At 40.0% G+C, this 15,275-nt stretch overlaps 2 protein-coding genes across 2 annotated transcripts; one reads left to right on the top strand and one right to left on the bottom strand.

Moving 5' to 3' along the window:
* Nucleotides 1-3,476: 3,476 nt before the first annotated feature.
* On the top strand, nucleotides 3,477-9,207 carry LOC308103243 (4-galactosyl-N-acetylglucosaminide 3-alpha-L-fucosyltransferase 9-like). Its single transcript, XM_080453149.1, has 2 exons — nucleotides 3,477-3,709; nucleotides 7,757-9,207. The coding sequence occupies exons 1-2, from the start codon at nucleotides 3,694-3,696 to the stop codon at nucleotides 8,848-8,850; spliced, it is 1,110 nt and encodes a 369-aa protein (XP_080309275.1). The 5' UTR covers nucleotides 3,477-3,693; the 3' UTR covers nucleotides 8,851-9,207.
* Nucleotides 9,208-12,434: 3,227 nt separating this feature from the next.
* Nucleotides 12,435-14,243, bottom strand: LOC308103246 (ankyrin repeat domain-containing protein 9-like). The gene is made up of 2 exons (XM_080453152.1): nucleotides 13,646-14,243; nucleotides 12,435-13,155 (listed from the first exon to the last, which is right to left on the bottom strand). Exons 1-2 carry the CDS (start codon nucleotides 14,104-14,106, stop codon nucleotides 12,666-12,668), a joined length of 951 nt encoding a protein of 316 aa, XP_080309278.1. The 5' UTR covers nucleotides 14,107-14,243; the 3' UTR covers nucleotides 12,435-12,665.
* Between the last annotated feature and the right edge of the window lie 1,032 nt (nucleotides 14,244-15,275).

The raw sequence follows: 15,275 nt of genomic DNA, 5'->3' as shown, positions 1-15,275 counted from the left end.
GTGCATATCAGATAAGATGCTGTACAAATTTATAGGCTCATATAAAAGTTGATACGGCATTGACGTGGATTGTTTTATGCAAGTCATCTATTTATTGTAAGGCCAGAGTACACCTGAGTGATACAGTACAGCTGTAAAGAATAAAATAAAAAATGTTTTAACAACAATTTTCAGTTACAACATTTTGTAACTGAAAATAATTGTCGTGAAAGCAAGTACCTTATTGTAAAGATAGTCTGGCATGTCTACCAAATCCATGCAGTGTTAACATAATTCAGCACTATGTGTTTCAAGTTTCAATTCAATTGTACAATGTGTGGCCCCTCACTCACTTTATGGAAGTCAGTATGGCCCCTTGGAAAGAAATCTTGCCCACCCCTGATTAAGAACATAGATGATAAACTTTATTTATATAGTGCTTTGTGAAATAAGGTTACATTCTTCTTTCAGTTGTTCCAGTAGTTAATGATTGTTGCTTCCTTGTTCCCTCCAGTAAGTTGTCTATCATAGCCATGTTGTTTTATAGATGTTTTATAGATCAAGAACGTAGATGGTAAACTGACAAACTGACACTGACATCCAACGACAATATCGCAAAATATATGCTCAGGCCAATATGCTTTTAAGGAAATATTCTATGTGTTCTGTAAATGTAAAATGGGCACTGTTCAGAGCATATGTCACCCCCCTGTATATACGGCTCATCTATGGTTCTATTACAGAGTGAAAAGCATGCAAAGGCTTAGAGTGGCATACAACGATACCATGAGGTTACTTCTTTGTGTTCCTAGGTGGCACAGTGCCAGTCAGTTGTTCACTTCTGTTGGTGTGCCCGCTTGTGAGGCACTGTTAAGTGAAAACTCATTAAACTCATGTACAATTGTATGTAGCGCCTGGAAGTGTCAAACAACAGCATTATGATTAGATAGGATTGCACTATAGTACTTTATTTTTTTAGGGTCTCTTATGTTATCGTATGATACCTTTGGACTTCTGTCTGAAATAAAGATTTTTTTTATATATATATATATATATATATATATATATATATATATATATGTGTATATGAAAAAAACACTATTAAAAGGCCATCATAAAGGTACATTTTCAGAAGTGATTGAACATGATTAGCTCGCCTTGCAGGCCTTTCTAAAGCCTTGTTGGCTGGGCTGCAAAAGCCTGATCGCCCAATGAGGCAAGTTTAAGGACCAACTAAGATGACCCTTCTGTACCTGAGTAGCTCAAATAGGAGGCTTTAACAGTCATCAGTAAAATATAAAATTACATTCTGAAATTCACAGGCAAGATAAGTGAAGAGAATCAAGGATGGGTGCCATCATATGGACACGTTTCTTAGAACTGATCAACACAACAGCTTAGGTTTGCACCAATTTTGGAGATGGGACATAACTGAGCCCTGAATACAAGGCGATATTTTAAAATAGTGAGGTCAGCTGTGTATAAAAGCAGAACAGACGAGGTCACGAGGTTTCAAATTGAGCAGTCACCAGAATCAGAGGCAAGCAGTAGATCATTGATGGATTGAATACTTTATTAACAGTTTGCAAAAAATACAGAGGTAATGCTAAAAAGATAATAAAAACACAGGTCTCCGCCAGGTCAGGTACGTTATTCTGGCCTCCTGGTGGCGCTATAATAGGCCAATGTTTCTTAGTGCCATTTATTCTCAGGTCTTTCACGGTAATCAGCCACTGCATTCATGATTTGAGGCATTTTGTTCCAAAGATGTGTTTTGCTAAATTAGACCTGCTGGTGGCGCTATAACAGGCCAATGTGAAAAGGGTGGCATTGCTTCCTCGGCCTAGTGGGAATGTGCGTGTGAAATTTCACGGAAATCGCAAGCTGCGTGCATAGTTTGAGGCTTTTTGTTCAAAACGGACCAATCCTGCAAACTTTGGAAGCCAACCTTAGGCAATGAGGATGGAATATGGGAAATCGGACAGATCCATGTTGATCACATGACTATAGAGATACTGTGTACCGATTTGCATGACGTTTGGATAAAATCTGTAGGAGTAATGTAAAAAAAAAGGGTTTTGCACAAATCGGCCTCCAGGTGGCGCTATAACAGGCCCATGTGAAAAAAATGGGGCAGAGGTTCTGAATTGGCATCCAGGGAGTGTGTGTGCACAGTTTCGGAGCGTCCGGGCCAACGGTGCCGGAGATTAGCTGCTAACACACAGACAGGACGGACGGACGGACACACGGACACACACACGGACGGACGGACGGACAGGGGGTAAAACATACTCTCTCGCCATGCCTTTCGGCCTGGCGGAGACAATAAGTAATGCTTTTCATGGGGACATTTTTTCCATCCTTTCACCAAATTTCCACCACAGAATAGAGACACTAGAGCAGTGGTCCTCAAAGTGGGGTCCGGTGACAGAAAGATGAAATGGAAACCATGGAAAAACATGGGTTCCATGGAAACCCTCGATCCACAACCTGGGGGTCCGCAATAACCATCAGACCTCCAACCTAACAGGTTTGCTCACCTCTGATCAAAGTTAGGAGCCCTTGCATCAAACTAGTTGAGGAACTGGATTCCTTTTCATTCCTGCCATGCCCTTCATTAATCACCCATGTACCTTACCATGTAGTCTACTGTTCATTACACCTACGCATGGTGTAAGACTTTCTCATCAACACAGAATACCTGTTCAAAGATCAACATATCTTCCGTGCCAAACAAATGTTGACACAGAATATTTTTATTATCCTTTTATTAAGGATGAGAGAGAATGATAATACAAATCCAACCATGTTGCCTTCCTCAGTGTGTCACACCCTGCTGTGACACACATGTCGTGATGCGAGGTGAAGAAGTTGGATTGTTTTGTGGTTAAGTGGCTCAGTGGTTAAGCATAAATACTATCATTTTAAAATGTGCAGCACACTGGCACATTATACATTTAGGGCTGAGTTTGGTCTTTAGTAACAATTTGGTGAGCTACAGTAATTATTTTCATATGAGACATCATTGAAGGTAAGGTAAGTGATATTTTTTGGTTAAAACTAAAAGGGATTTGTTAAAACACACTATATTCTGATGCTTTAGAGTGTTTATTCATTAACAGGGGTCTCCCCATCTCTCCAGCTATTCAATAAACAGAAAGTTCATTTTCAGGTGGTTTGCCAATTTCAGCCAACCATAGTCCAATTTTGTCTGCTCATTTCTTCGTGTCATCACTTCCATTTTCAATTGTTCAATCCGTATCCTGTCTGAGTTTTCTCTCCTGTTTGGATCTCCTGTTACTAAACAAACACTCTACAGCAAAGTGTACTGTAAGAATATAGCGCTATTTAATACTTATTAACAAAATAATATCACTTACCCTACCTTTAACTGGAATTTGATATTGCTTATACAAAGCTTATACACATAAATAGTGTTTCACATCTTGCTTACTAAAGTTTCTTTCTTTCTCTCTCTCTCTCTCTCTCTCTCTCTCTCTCTCTCTCTCTCTTTCTTTCTCTCTCTCTCTCTTCTGCTGAGAAGAGTAAAGTGGGTTAGCCCACGTGATGTGACTACTGTGCTATTGGTCTTAACTTGACAGTTGTGCCTCCTCTTTTCACCACTCTGGAATAACAACGGGTCCGTAGAAAGAAAGGCATTGCTGAACTCAACAACTCACAATACAATGTGCCAAGAGTATATTTAATGAGTTAATGGATCATAAGACTGGTGAGCAACTGACTACATCATTGAAGTGATTCATTCATTGCTCATTTTATGTGGGATCTTTATTAGGAATACATGGTGATCAGAAAAATGTTATTATTATTAATATTTCGAATGAATTTTAGAATGATCAGAGACGTCAGCTGACTCAGCTGGATTATCTTTATTTTATTTGTATGGCACTAATCTTAAAACTGAGTTAATGCGTTTAGTTTTTTTAAACCCATCAAAGTATCACTTATCTTGAACGAATAAAATGACTGCTATTCTAAAACTCTAAATTACTACGCCCTGTTTATTTGTGGGAGCCAGATGAGTTTGTCTACATGGCTACTCATCGACTGAAATTAATATTATTCTAGCCAATAAGCTTGGTCACTCTGTCCTATCTCAAAATAGTATATAGGATAGTCTACTGTACATAGTCATACATTTTGTATGCAAGCAATCAAACAAAAACATACCTTATCACACTCAATGCAAATAATTATAACTAAGCTGTTTTTATGCCATGCTTTTAACCTGTAGCACTTTGAGATTCGTAAGAATGTAAAGTGCGTTATTATCATGAATTGCTTACAACGTAAAAGTAATCTAACTCAATGCTTTAACTTAAGTAAACATATGAGACGAAGCCAAGTTAAAGGGGTACAACACCCTAGGCTGATTTTGTAATTGTAAATGTTTTCCACTTCAGGTTAAAAACTACAGCAGGGTAAAAACACGTTAGGCTGCATCACACTGAACTTAATTCAGTCAGACAACTCTTGGATTCAATTAAAATATATATTTATTGAGCATAATCGAGCATAGATATATGAAGCATAGTTTTGTACACAGTGATGTTAAGCAACACATCTTTAGCTAATCGAAATAATAATGAGTGTGTTAGATTAGAGGTGTGTCAATACTGTCTATCATGCTTGCACATTGGCCACGCCCTCCTCTCTGGACACACCTATCTAACTCATTATGAATTTGTTTGGTACAGCGGTGTTGCTTACTAGTCTGCCATGTTTTTTGTCTGCTGTAGTTTTCACCTGCAGTGGAAAACTACAAAATCAGCCTAGGGTGTTGTGCCCCTGATGGCATTACCACTATACCAACAAAATACTCAGAATAGACCGGTGCACCGGTCTATTCTGGAACGACGCAAGTTGGGAATGCATGTCCCATCCGGTTATTCAGTACCCGTTGTACCCATTTGACTGTGTCCCTTTTATGCCCATATATGGAGATGCTGTATGGCGATATATGGGCATATTCTGGGCAACCACCCATCCGACCGACTTCATGCCGGGCACCACACTCCCTTGTTTCCTTGGCAATACCCACACCGGGTTTGGCGTTGATCGGTCAGCTAGTTCTCGAGATTCGCAAAGGACAGACACAGTACACTGGGAGCGTACTCAAGTTCCCTCAGCCCTATGCTCCCTCAGCCCTATGTTCCCTCAGCCTTATGTTCCCTCAGCCCTATGTTCCCTCAGCCTTATATTCCCCCATATCAAAATAGACCCTTTGTTCCCCCAGCCCTATGTTCCCTCAGCCCTATGTTCCCTCAGATTGGTAAAATGGGGTACATTTTTTGTTCTTGTCTGTCATGAGATATTTTTTAGCAAGATACCTAAAAAAGTGATAGACATATTTTTAACATGGGCCATGGAACTGAATCCTACAAAAGGAGTGTGATAATAGACATGGCATGTCACAAAAGGTTAAATTTTTGATATCTCAAAAATGTATGGACAGGTTTAGCCTATACATAAAGTTATATTTTCTTGCTAAAACAAAATGTTGTTTGTTAAAGGTTAAAACACTATTTTCTGACAATAATTGCTATAGAGTGTTTGTTCAGTAACAGGGGTCTCCCCATCTCTCCAGCTCTTTAATAAACAGAAAATACATTTTCAGGTGGGCTACCAATTTCACCCTACCAGGAGAGAGAACCCATTTATCAGCTTAAATGTTAAAGTGTTCTTATTGTCTGTGCACAATTGCATATACATAGCATCACAAATAATCTAAAACTTGTTTGAACATTCATGCAGTCATGTAATTATGAGAAAAGTAAACAGGTTATCCTTTCTGCAAAAGGAAACCTGCCTTGGATCAGGGTCATACATTTATTTTTATCGATTATGACAATTGAGTATCTATGACAGCCTTCCTTGGACACTTCCCCAAATAGTGTTTGGAGTTCCGTTTTTAAGGCCCGTACATCTCCATAAATAATATAAAGTGCTCACCGGGTAAGCACTTTATATTATTATTATTTTATTACCCCTACAGTAACAGAAGGGATGTTCATGTACAATTCACCAGTGAACTAGAAAGGAGAACTAAAGTCTATTTACTTTGCTTTATTGGCTGTTAGATTAGGTCAATCATATCAACACTGTTTAATAAATGACTATATTTAAAGTCACTCGTACACAGAAAAGTTTGACGAGTTTCCACTGTCAAACATCTCTGCCCAACGAGGACACAAATTAACCGGCGCAGTGCTATCTACAGTATACTCATTGTCCCATGATCTATTGAATACAAATATATATATTATTGTCCCCTCCATATCTTTTGTCTCTTTTATAAATAAGAACCGAAAATGAATTGGGAAAAAAGCTCCGTGTCTGTGCAGCACAGTCTATTCACAGTGTCTATTGAAATGACAACGAACACAGCCATAAAGGAAACGATAAGGAAGCCATAAAGGTATCCTTTAGCCTTAGATACACACAAACCTTCTGGTTGGGAGTGTCTTTAGTCATTTATTAAACAGCCAATAAAGTATTGTCAATAGACTTTGGTTCTCCTTTCTAGTTCACTGGTCAATTGTACATGAACATCCATTCTGTTACTGTAGGGGTTGAAGGTATACAGTTAGTTAAAATTGAAATGACAAAATCTCAATAACATTGCTCTGTTTTAGTATTGCCTGGGTTTAGTGTTAACCACTTTCAGTGTGGCGTCCCTATTTTGGTCATGTCATTATAGGCGAACATTTTCAAAAATACAACTTAGTTATAATAAAGCAGTGCTTAATTGAATGATATGAGCCTATTGTACCTAGTGGGCTATACATGGTCATACATGTAACATACAGTACAGTTGGATTTGAAAACTATTTTGAGCATCTACATGTAGCTATTATACTTGTATGTCAAATATGGTCTGAAGAATCAATAGAGAATTCTGGAAATTTGAATCTGGAAAGTATCGATTATAAGTGTCACTGACGGCCGAGATTTCTGACTAATAACATTAATAGTTGATGGGAGTGGGACACTTTTTAAACATTTAAATATTTGGGCTTTCTGTAAGGTATTAACACATTCATTGCCAGGTATTAATTAATTAATTCATCCGCCACTGCCAGCGGTTTTACCTTATTTTGAGTCCTTTTGACGATCCACAACCCACACTATGCGAAACACACAGAGACTTGTGTGTTCACCGCAGACCCGCTGACAGACATTTACAGACATTCACATATTGTCAGTTTTCGGACAATGTTGGTCCTGGTCCGACCAACTTGCCACTTGCACGATACACACCGGATCAAATGGGACACACACAAGGTATGCCCGGGACACACAGACAGACTGACCTTTGGGGTGACACCCAGAGTGGAAGTAGGGCAGCCCCCCCTTCCTCAGGGGACCCCAACAGGTGACACCAACAGCACATTATGGCAGGACTATCTGTGATGCTGAGGGAACATAGAGTAGGGCTGAGGGAACACAGGGTTGAGGGAAAATAAGCCTGAGGGAACATAGGGTCTAAATTGATATGGGGAACATAGGGCTGAGGGAATATAGGGCTGAGGGAACATGGGACCTAATTTGGATGATTTTTTTTTGTTAGAGATTGAGGGAACATAGGGTTGAGGGAACATAGGGCTGAGGGAACATAGGCATGACCCCAGTACGGTGACACGCGTGCACACACAAAGATTTTGTGCATTTATAGTAGGATGAAGTTGATATTTCCATTGTTCATTATTTATTTTATTATAATTTAGATTTTGTTTTTCTCGTCTCTTTTTTGCAGAATCAAAAATGTCTACTGGTTCCAAGTTTGGCGTCCTGCGTTCCGTCCTTACAGTCTTTCTTTTTGTAGGAGGGTTTATGATGCTGATCCTCATGTACCTGAAGTCAAACCCACAGCAAAAGTGCCACCCTCCCCCAGGTGAATGGGCAGGGTGGCAGGGCTACGTGGTTAATGATACTGCAAAGAACCTAATCCTGATGTGGTTCTGGCCTGAAGAATATAAGTTTGACGTGAGGGATTGCAAGCACTTTTTCAACATCAACAGCTGCCGCCTATCAGACAACAGGTCCCTGTACCACACAGCAGATGAAGTGTTAATATTTCATAAGGCCATTAAAGACGACTTATCCAACCTTCCCGCCTCGCCCAGACCTGGATTTCAAAGGTGGATATGGCTGAATTTGGACCCGCCAAGCAACACGCGTATAATAAGCGGCACTGAACATCTGTTCAATTTGAGCTTGAATTTTAGGCAGGACGCAGACATCCCTGTGCACTGGAGGCTGACTGCCAGAAAAGTTTCAAACGGGACGTTTTTGCCACCCAAAAAGGAAAAACTGGTTTGCTGGATTATGGATGAAGATGGCCCCAGTGGCACAGGACACAACTACTACAAAAAACTTGCACAACACATTGAAGTGACTGTCTACGGTGGGGGTTTAAGTAGCTACATCTTTGAACCGAAAGACCAATTTTCATCCATTAGCAGCTGCAAATTCTTCCTTGCCTTTGAAGACTCCATTTACAAAGACTACATCACAGAAAAGCTCAATGTTCCACTTGCAGCAGGCACCGTGCCGGTGGTCTTGGGTCCGTCCAGACAGAACTATGAGGATTTCATCCCCGGGGAATCCTTCATACACGTAAATGACTTTCCTGATGAGAAATCGCTGGCTGAATTCCTCTTGGGGTTGGACAAGGACAACAAGGCCTACATGCGCTACTTTGAGTGGCGGCAGCACTACTATGCCCAACATCACCCCACCGAGAAAAGACTGAAGTACCTGAAGGCCGTCTGCTTGGCTTGCGATCACGTGAGCAGAAACAAGGAGTACAGAGTTATTCCCAATCTTAACAAATGGTATATGTTGTGACAGTCACAGAAATAGAAAAACTTATTTCAGTCAGGACATATTGAATTAAAATATTCATGTATATTTTTGTACATATAAAATTAGCAATACATTTAGTTGGTTATGTACTCTGAGGGATCACACGCCATCTCCCCTTCTGAATCCATAAAAATAAAACATAAAAATAAAAAAATATGTATGTGTGTTTTGCATGGTGTCATGCCCCAAAAATAGCAGATCTACAAGCTCACAACACCTCACACTGTGACTCGGTGTGAGCTTGTAGATCGGCTATTTCTGGTGCACAACACAGGCGCACAACTAAGTATAAATCCATGGTTAAATATGAATTGTAAATAAATAAACATGACTGTGATATGCTATCTTATACCTATGCATATACATTGTTGTGGGAAGGTGGGGTATGGTGATCTTCAGGCTAATTCAAAATATGCTCAAAAAGATCAAAAAGGTTGATTGATTGATTGATTGATTGATTGATTGATGTACTTTATTTAGTAAGACATGAGAAACAGTACATGGAAGTACAATTCACAATACAAGGTCTACTAAATTGGATAACTCGTAAAGCACTAAGCTTTGGGAACCATTCGTCTACAGTGTAGGTCAGTTATTAGAGTTAGAACAAAAATTAACCAAATGAACTAACACATTATATTATCATCAATAATGATAAATAATAATTAACTGAAATGGAAATATGTTTTTTATTCAAAATAAATCATAAAGAAAGGCTCAAAACAAATGCACATGGGTCATTTTGAAACTCCATCCATGTAATACAGTAGTATTGTGTTTGCAGACTTTAGAAACTGTCAGCCTAATTGATTAACAGTCGATAAAGGGGTCATCATATTAATTATGTAAGAAAAAAATAAAATAAAAAATAATAATATTTTCACAGATCAGAGACACTATAGCTACTTTACAAGAGGCAACAACTGATGTTATACTATTTTGATTAAAATGATTAATGAGTAAAAACACTTCTCTATTCAGCAGCAGCCTACAGTGGAACAAAAACATAAAACTTATTTAAAGTGGCCAAAAGGACTGTTGCTAGTGCAGTATCCTTTTTAGTTTTAATCTTCTATGAAAAGGGAATGCAACTAAAGAAAGCCGTTTTGCACCTTGCCTTTTTTTGTTTTGATCTTGTTTTGTTGTGTGCTGGAGGACCACTCATGTATGTAAATTATAAGCCTTTCTTCTTGGCTTTGTTTTATTTAATCTGCAATACTTTTTAATGTATGCAACAAATGTAATGTATGCGGTTTGTGTGTATTCATTCACATTGTCAAATAAAACCATTTACCATTCATTCTTCCGAAATGAGAAAGAACCTAGCTAGCCCACACACAATATTGATGTTGATATATATATATATATATATATATATATATATTTTTTTTTTTTTTTAAAGTAAAGCATGCACACCCACTCCAATAAACAGGTGCAGGTTCACACTGTTAAACTTACTCCAACTGTGTTTATAGGTCATCATCACCAATGAACACAGTGGGCGAAAGTTTAACAGGGTGCCGCAGACTCATGTTTCCTTTTCTTTTTTTTTTTACACTTATCGTACAGTCAGAAAAGATCATCAGGTATTGTGAAATTTTAGGGCACAACCTTTTGTACAGTATTCCTATTATCAGATGATGCACACAGTAGCATCTTTACTCCATGAATGTTGTGGGGAATGTTTCCTTCCATTTATTTATTTTTATAAAAAAACAAAACAAAGATTCCATAAAATAATTTTAGAACTTGGAGTAAGCTAGTGTCTGAGTTTTGGGTGGTTGAGACAGATAATAGGTGCAGCATGAAGGTAAAGAGCAATGTAACTGAATCTGAATAAATGAGAACAAGTGATGTGCCCAAAGGACATGAAATCACCATCCAGTATACAAGTCTTTGAATGAGCTTATACCCTTTTCTTAATCAGATTGTCTTTACTTTTAGCTTTGGCTAGTTGGACAATCTGTGTGTCCTATCATGTCGTGCACCTGTTGCAATCCATGAGAATGTGTCATCACCAGTTAGGTGTGTTTACGTTCCACACATGTACACCACCATGTAATGAACTGCCATTGTTCGGAGCTTATCATGGCATTTGTGTGTCAAAGTCATGGATTGACCAAGGGCATAGCAGCAACACACACGCCTGAGCCTGAGCTGCTGTGTTGAGTTAAGTAACAACTGGTGATTGACAAGTCACCCTGCGCATAGGTTAAACATCTGTAAACATTTTGCAGACGTTGTGAGTATATGTTTAAGGGATTCACGTCACAATCATGCAAACATGTGACATTTTAATGTTAATCCCAAACTACCTGTCAAGGCACATACACACAGAGCCTGGTTCAACTTAATTTTTCAAGTTAAAGCGGTGTTTTCCTTGTCACTGTCACCAAACAGAATGTTTGGTCTCTGTAGAGTATGGGCTTAACCACGTGTTGTGTGCATTATATGCACTATATAAAGAAAATTGTTTGTAATTGATTGATTTAATGTTCATTTTCAATTCAGGCACTTTTAAAATGATCTATGGATTATTTTCTTATTAAACAAATACAGCCAAATACATTTCTATTTGGGGGTCCAAAATAAACCCTTCTTGATTCTTGATAGTTGTCCAAGCTGCTCCAGTGTCTTCTTTCAAGTCATATCGAGAGGTAAAAAAACCCCAAGTATCTCATGGTTCTTAGCTTCATTTATTGTTGATACCGATGTCATGAGCATACGTTTAAGGGCTCCATGTATGGATTATGTCACAATCACCCCTTCATGTGGCACTGTTTAATATATCAGATACTTTTAAAATGATCTATGGCTTAATTTTCTCAAACAATAACATTTAAATAATAAACATTAAAACTATTCATATTCATCGAAGGTTGACATTGGGTCCATATTTAGTTCGATTGCACCTCTTTTTATAGCACCGTGGCTGATAAACAGTAGGCTATATATAGCCCACTGCAGTCATACATGCTCTTCATACACAGACACACATCAAGCTACAACACCGCCATCTATAGATTCATACAGTAAACAGTAGGCTAGCGTGCCTATCTGCAGTCACACATGCTCAGACACACATCAAGCTGCATCATCACCGTCTATAGATTCATACTGTATAGTTTAAGCAGGCTACATTACGCTGTGGCCTAAACCAGTGGTTCTCAAAGTGGGGTCCGGGGTCCCCCAGGGGTCCTTGAATGGGTTCCAGGGGGTCAGATAATTATTGATAGTTAGGAACCAAGTGGACCTGTATTAACTCAGAGTGTACAAATGGAACCACAAAGAACTTTACAGGTCTGTCCTATAGAGAACAAATGGAACTAGCCCTGGTCCAGAGCGTTAGTGAGTTCTCTCTAACGTCCTGCCAGGCGCTCGGCTCGGCTCATAGACAAGGAATTCAATATAAATTACCATTGACCAGATCTATAGAGGGAGCAGTGGAGTAAATAAAATAATTTCCGTCTCACGGACATATTTCATGTTCTACCCAAAAAGTGTATTTTATTCAATACACAATTTTATTCCTTGTCTATGAGCAGAGCCAAGCTCCTGGCAGGTCGTTAGAGAGAACTCACTAACGCTCTGGACCAGGGCTCATATGGAACCAACTGGACCCCAAATGGTCCCTTTGGTTCCATTTGTACACTTTCAGAGTTACAGACCTGTAAGGGTCCATTTGGTTCCTAAACTATCAATCATTTTCCTGGGGACCACCTGGAACCCTGGCAAGGACCTCTGGGGGTCCCCAGACCCCACTTTGAGCCCCACTGGCCTAAACCATGCAAATCATGCTATAATAAAACTTTTAACTTCTCGTGCTGACTGCGAGGTAGGCCGGTTGGTTTCAAGGAGAGAGGTATTGGCAATGCATGCAGGCTATCAGGGAACCTTGCAGGACTGAGTTGCTTCAGAATAGTTTGCATGGCAAGGAGCACCAAAGGAGCTGGACTCTTTCCAACTAAATAATTAAATGTGTCCTCGCCGAGGAGTTTGGCCCAAAAGTCTGGCTTTTCATCAAGTGCACTTTTCATTTTGAAATTAATCGCAGGCATAAACATCAACATATTGTCCAAACACTGCCGCATATTTCCACTGGTGTTCCCTTTGGAGTCCCTAAGCCGCTGGAGGATGATATCCAAGGGAGTCATGCCGTCGCGGTCCTCAGCGCGCTGTGATGCCCCGTTGCCCAGCAACATGACGACAGCCTCCGGGCGCAGGAGTTCGCACGCCAGATGCAGCGGCGTCTTGCCATCCTCCATGTGGAAACACCCGCCCGCGTTGCTACGAGAGCTGTCAGTGGTGGAAAAAGTACTCAATTGTTTCACTTAAGGAAAAGTATCAATACTGCAATGTAGAAACACTCTGTTACAAGTAAAAGTCCTGTAATCAAAATATGCTTAAAAGTACCAAAAGTAAAGTTATGCATTATGCACAAGGTATATATGTACAACATTTATTAAAATCTTAGCAGATCTAGCAGATCTACAAGCTCACAATGTGTCGCATTTGTAAATCGGCTATTTTCAAATGGTCAAAGTTTAAATAGGGCTGAAGTGGTTAATGTGTGTTTTGTAATAATAAATACAAAGTAACTAGTAACTAAAGTTTTCAAATAATTATAAGGGAGTAAAAGTACAATATTTGCCTCTGAGATAATGGAGTAGAAGTAAAAGTACTGATAATTGGAAATACTCCAGTGAAGTAAACCTAAAAAGTGTAGCCTACTTAAAGAGTTAAAGTACAGTACTTGAGTAAATGTACTTATAGTTACTTTACACCACTGCTGGGTATGATCCGGTGCGCCTCCTGCAGGATGAGCCCCAGTATGTAGCGCCTGTCGTAGCGGACGGCCATGGCCAGGTGCGGAGAAGAGGCGGAGGAGGAGGAGGAGGACGGGCAGCAGCAGAAGCGCTCGCCGGGCTTGGCGAGCGCCTCGTCGGCGTGGCGACTCAGTAGGTGCCGAGCGTAGGCTCGGTGGTCGTGCACTATAGCGTACAGCAGCGCCTCGGCGGGGCTGTACGTCCGCAGCTGGCTGCCGCCGGCGGCGTCGCCCTCCTCCTGGTAGAAGAAGGTCTCCATCGTCCGCATGTCCTCCAGCATCCAGACGGGCTTCAGGTCCCGCACGGCCCGGTAGAAGAGCAACGAGCACGCTTTGATTTGTGTCTCGTTCGAGTTCTTTGCTGGCGAGGCCATGTCTATCATCAGCAACCCCAAGTGTCCTCCTTCACACATGCGTCCTTCATAGTCCTTACTAGACTAGTGGTGTTACTTTTTTATTTTTAAATATAAACTCTATGGACGGTTTACAATTGACATGCACTGGATTAGGAAGATGATGTTTGAGCGCGCGCACGGTCGTAAAAGTCACACACACAACACAGACATACACACGCGCGCGCGCCTCGTTCGCATTCTTGTGCCCATGCGAGGCAGTCACCAAAAGTCTGCAGGCTTCACCCACTGCAGTATGAAGCTACTGCGCAGGCGCCAACCATACCATAATGATAATAATGTCAAACGCCGCCAGTAGGGGAGATCCTAGCCATGGATCACACGACGGCCGTCTTGGATGACCTTCAACATTGTGTTTTCACTTTTTCCATTTACGCACAGTACATCTACATAAACGTTCAGATTTCAAATATACAGTGCTTACCCCATGGCTACGGATGTTAAAATTATGTCTGGGCCCGCAGAAGTACCCGTATGTTCCGTATTGTTCAATAAAAAGCCTTTTAATCCGATCGGTGGACATTTTTTCTGTTTTTTCGCCATGCTTTCAACTATGCGACCTTATCGGTTGGGAGGTGTATTGCAGTCTGATACATATAACTATTAGAAAATGTCCACTGATCGGATTAAAATGCTTTTTATTGAACAATAATACGGAAGATATGGGTACTTCTGAGAGCCCGAGTTGAATTGTAACATCCGTGACCATTGGGTAAGCACTTTATATTTGAAATTTGAACGTTTATGTAGATGTACGGGCCGTAAATGGAGAAAGGGTAAACACCAGGTTGAAGTTCATCCATGACTGTCATGATATGACAGTCATGTTTCAGAAAGTCAAATTGGGGTCCGGGGACCCCCAAGGGCCCTTGAGGGGGTTCCAGGGGGTCCCCAGCTAAATTAGTTAATCATCCAAATCAGTTTAACCACTTTAACCCTATTTTATACTAGCTATTCAAAAATCCAGAAAAATCTAGATATCTTTTTTGTAAGTATAGGCTATAAAATAGGGCTTAAGTGGTTAATAACATTATTATGAACATCGTTTTATTTAGCAAGCAATGATACATAAATAGAATGAAATCAATTGTGATATTTTCCTGGACTATAATCCAGTTACTCAGATTCATGCATACAATTTAGTTGTCTTACTGGTATTATTTCTTTAT

This window comes from Gymnoscopelus braueri, assembly GCF_963280865.1.
Source record: "Gymnoscopelus braueri genome assembly, chromosome: 16".
Taxonomy (NCBI): domain Eukaryota; kingdom Metazoa; phylum Chordata; class Actinopteri; order Myctophiformes; family Myctophidae; genus Gymnoscopelus; species Gymnoscopelus braueri.
Note: the sequence above shows the minus strand (reverse complement) of the source record. Positions and strands in the feature narration are given on the sequence as shown.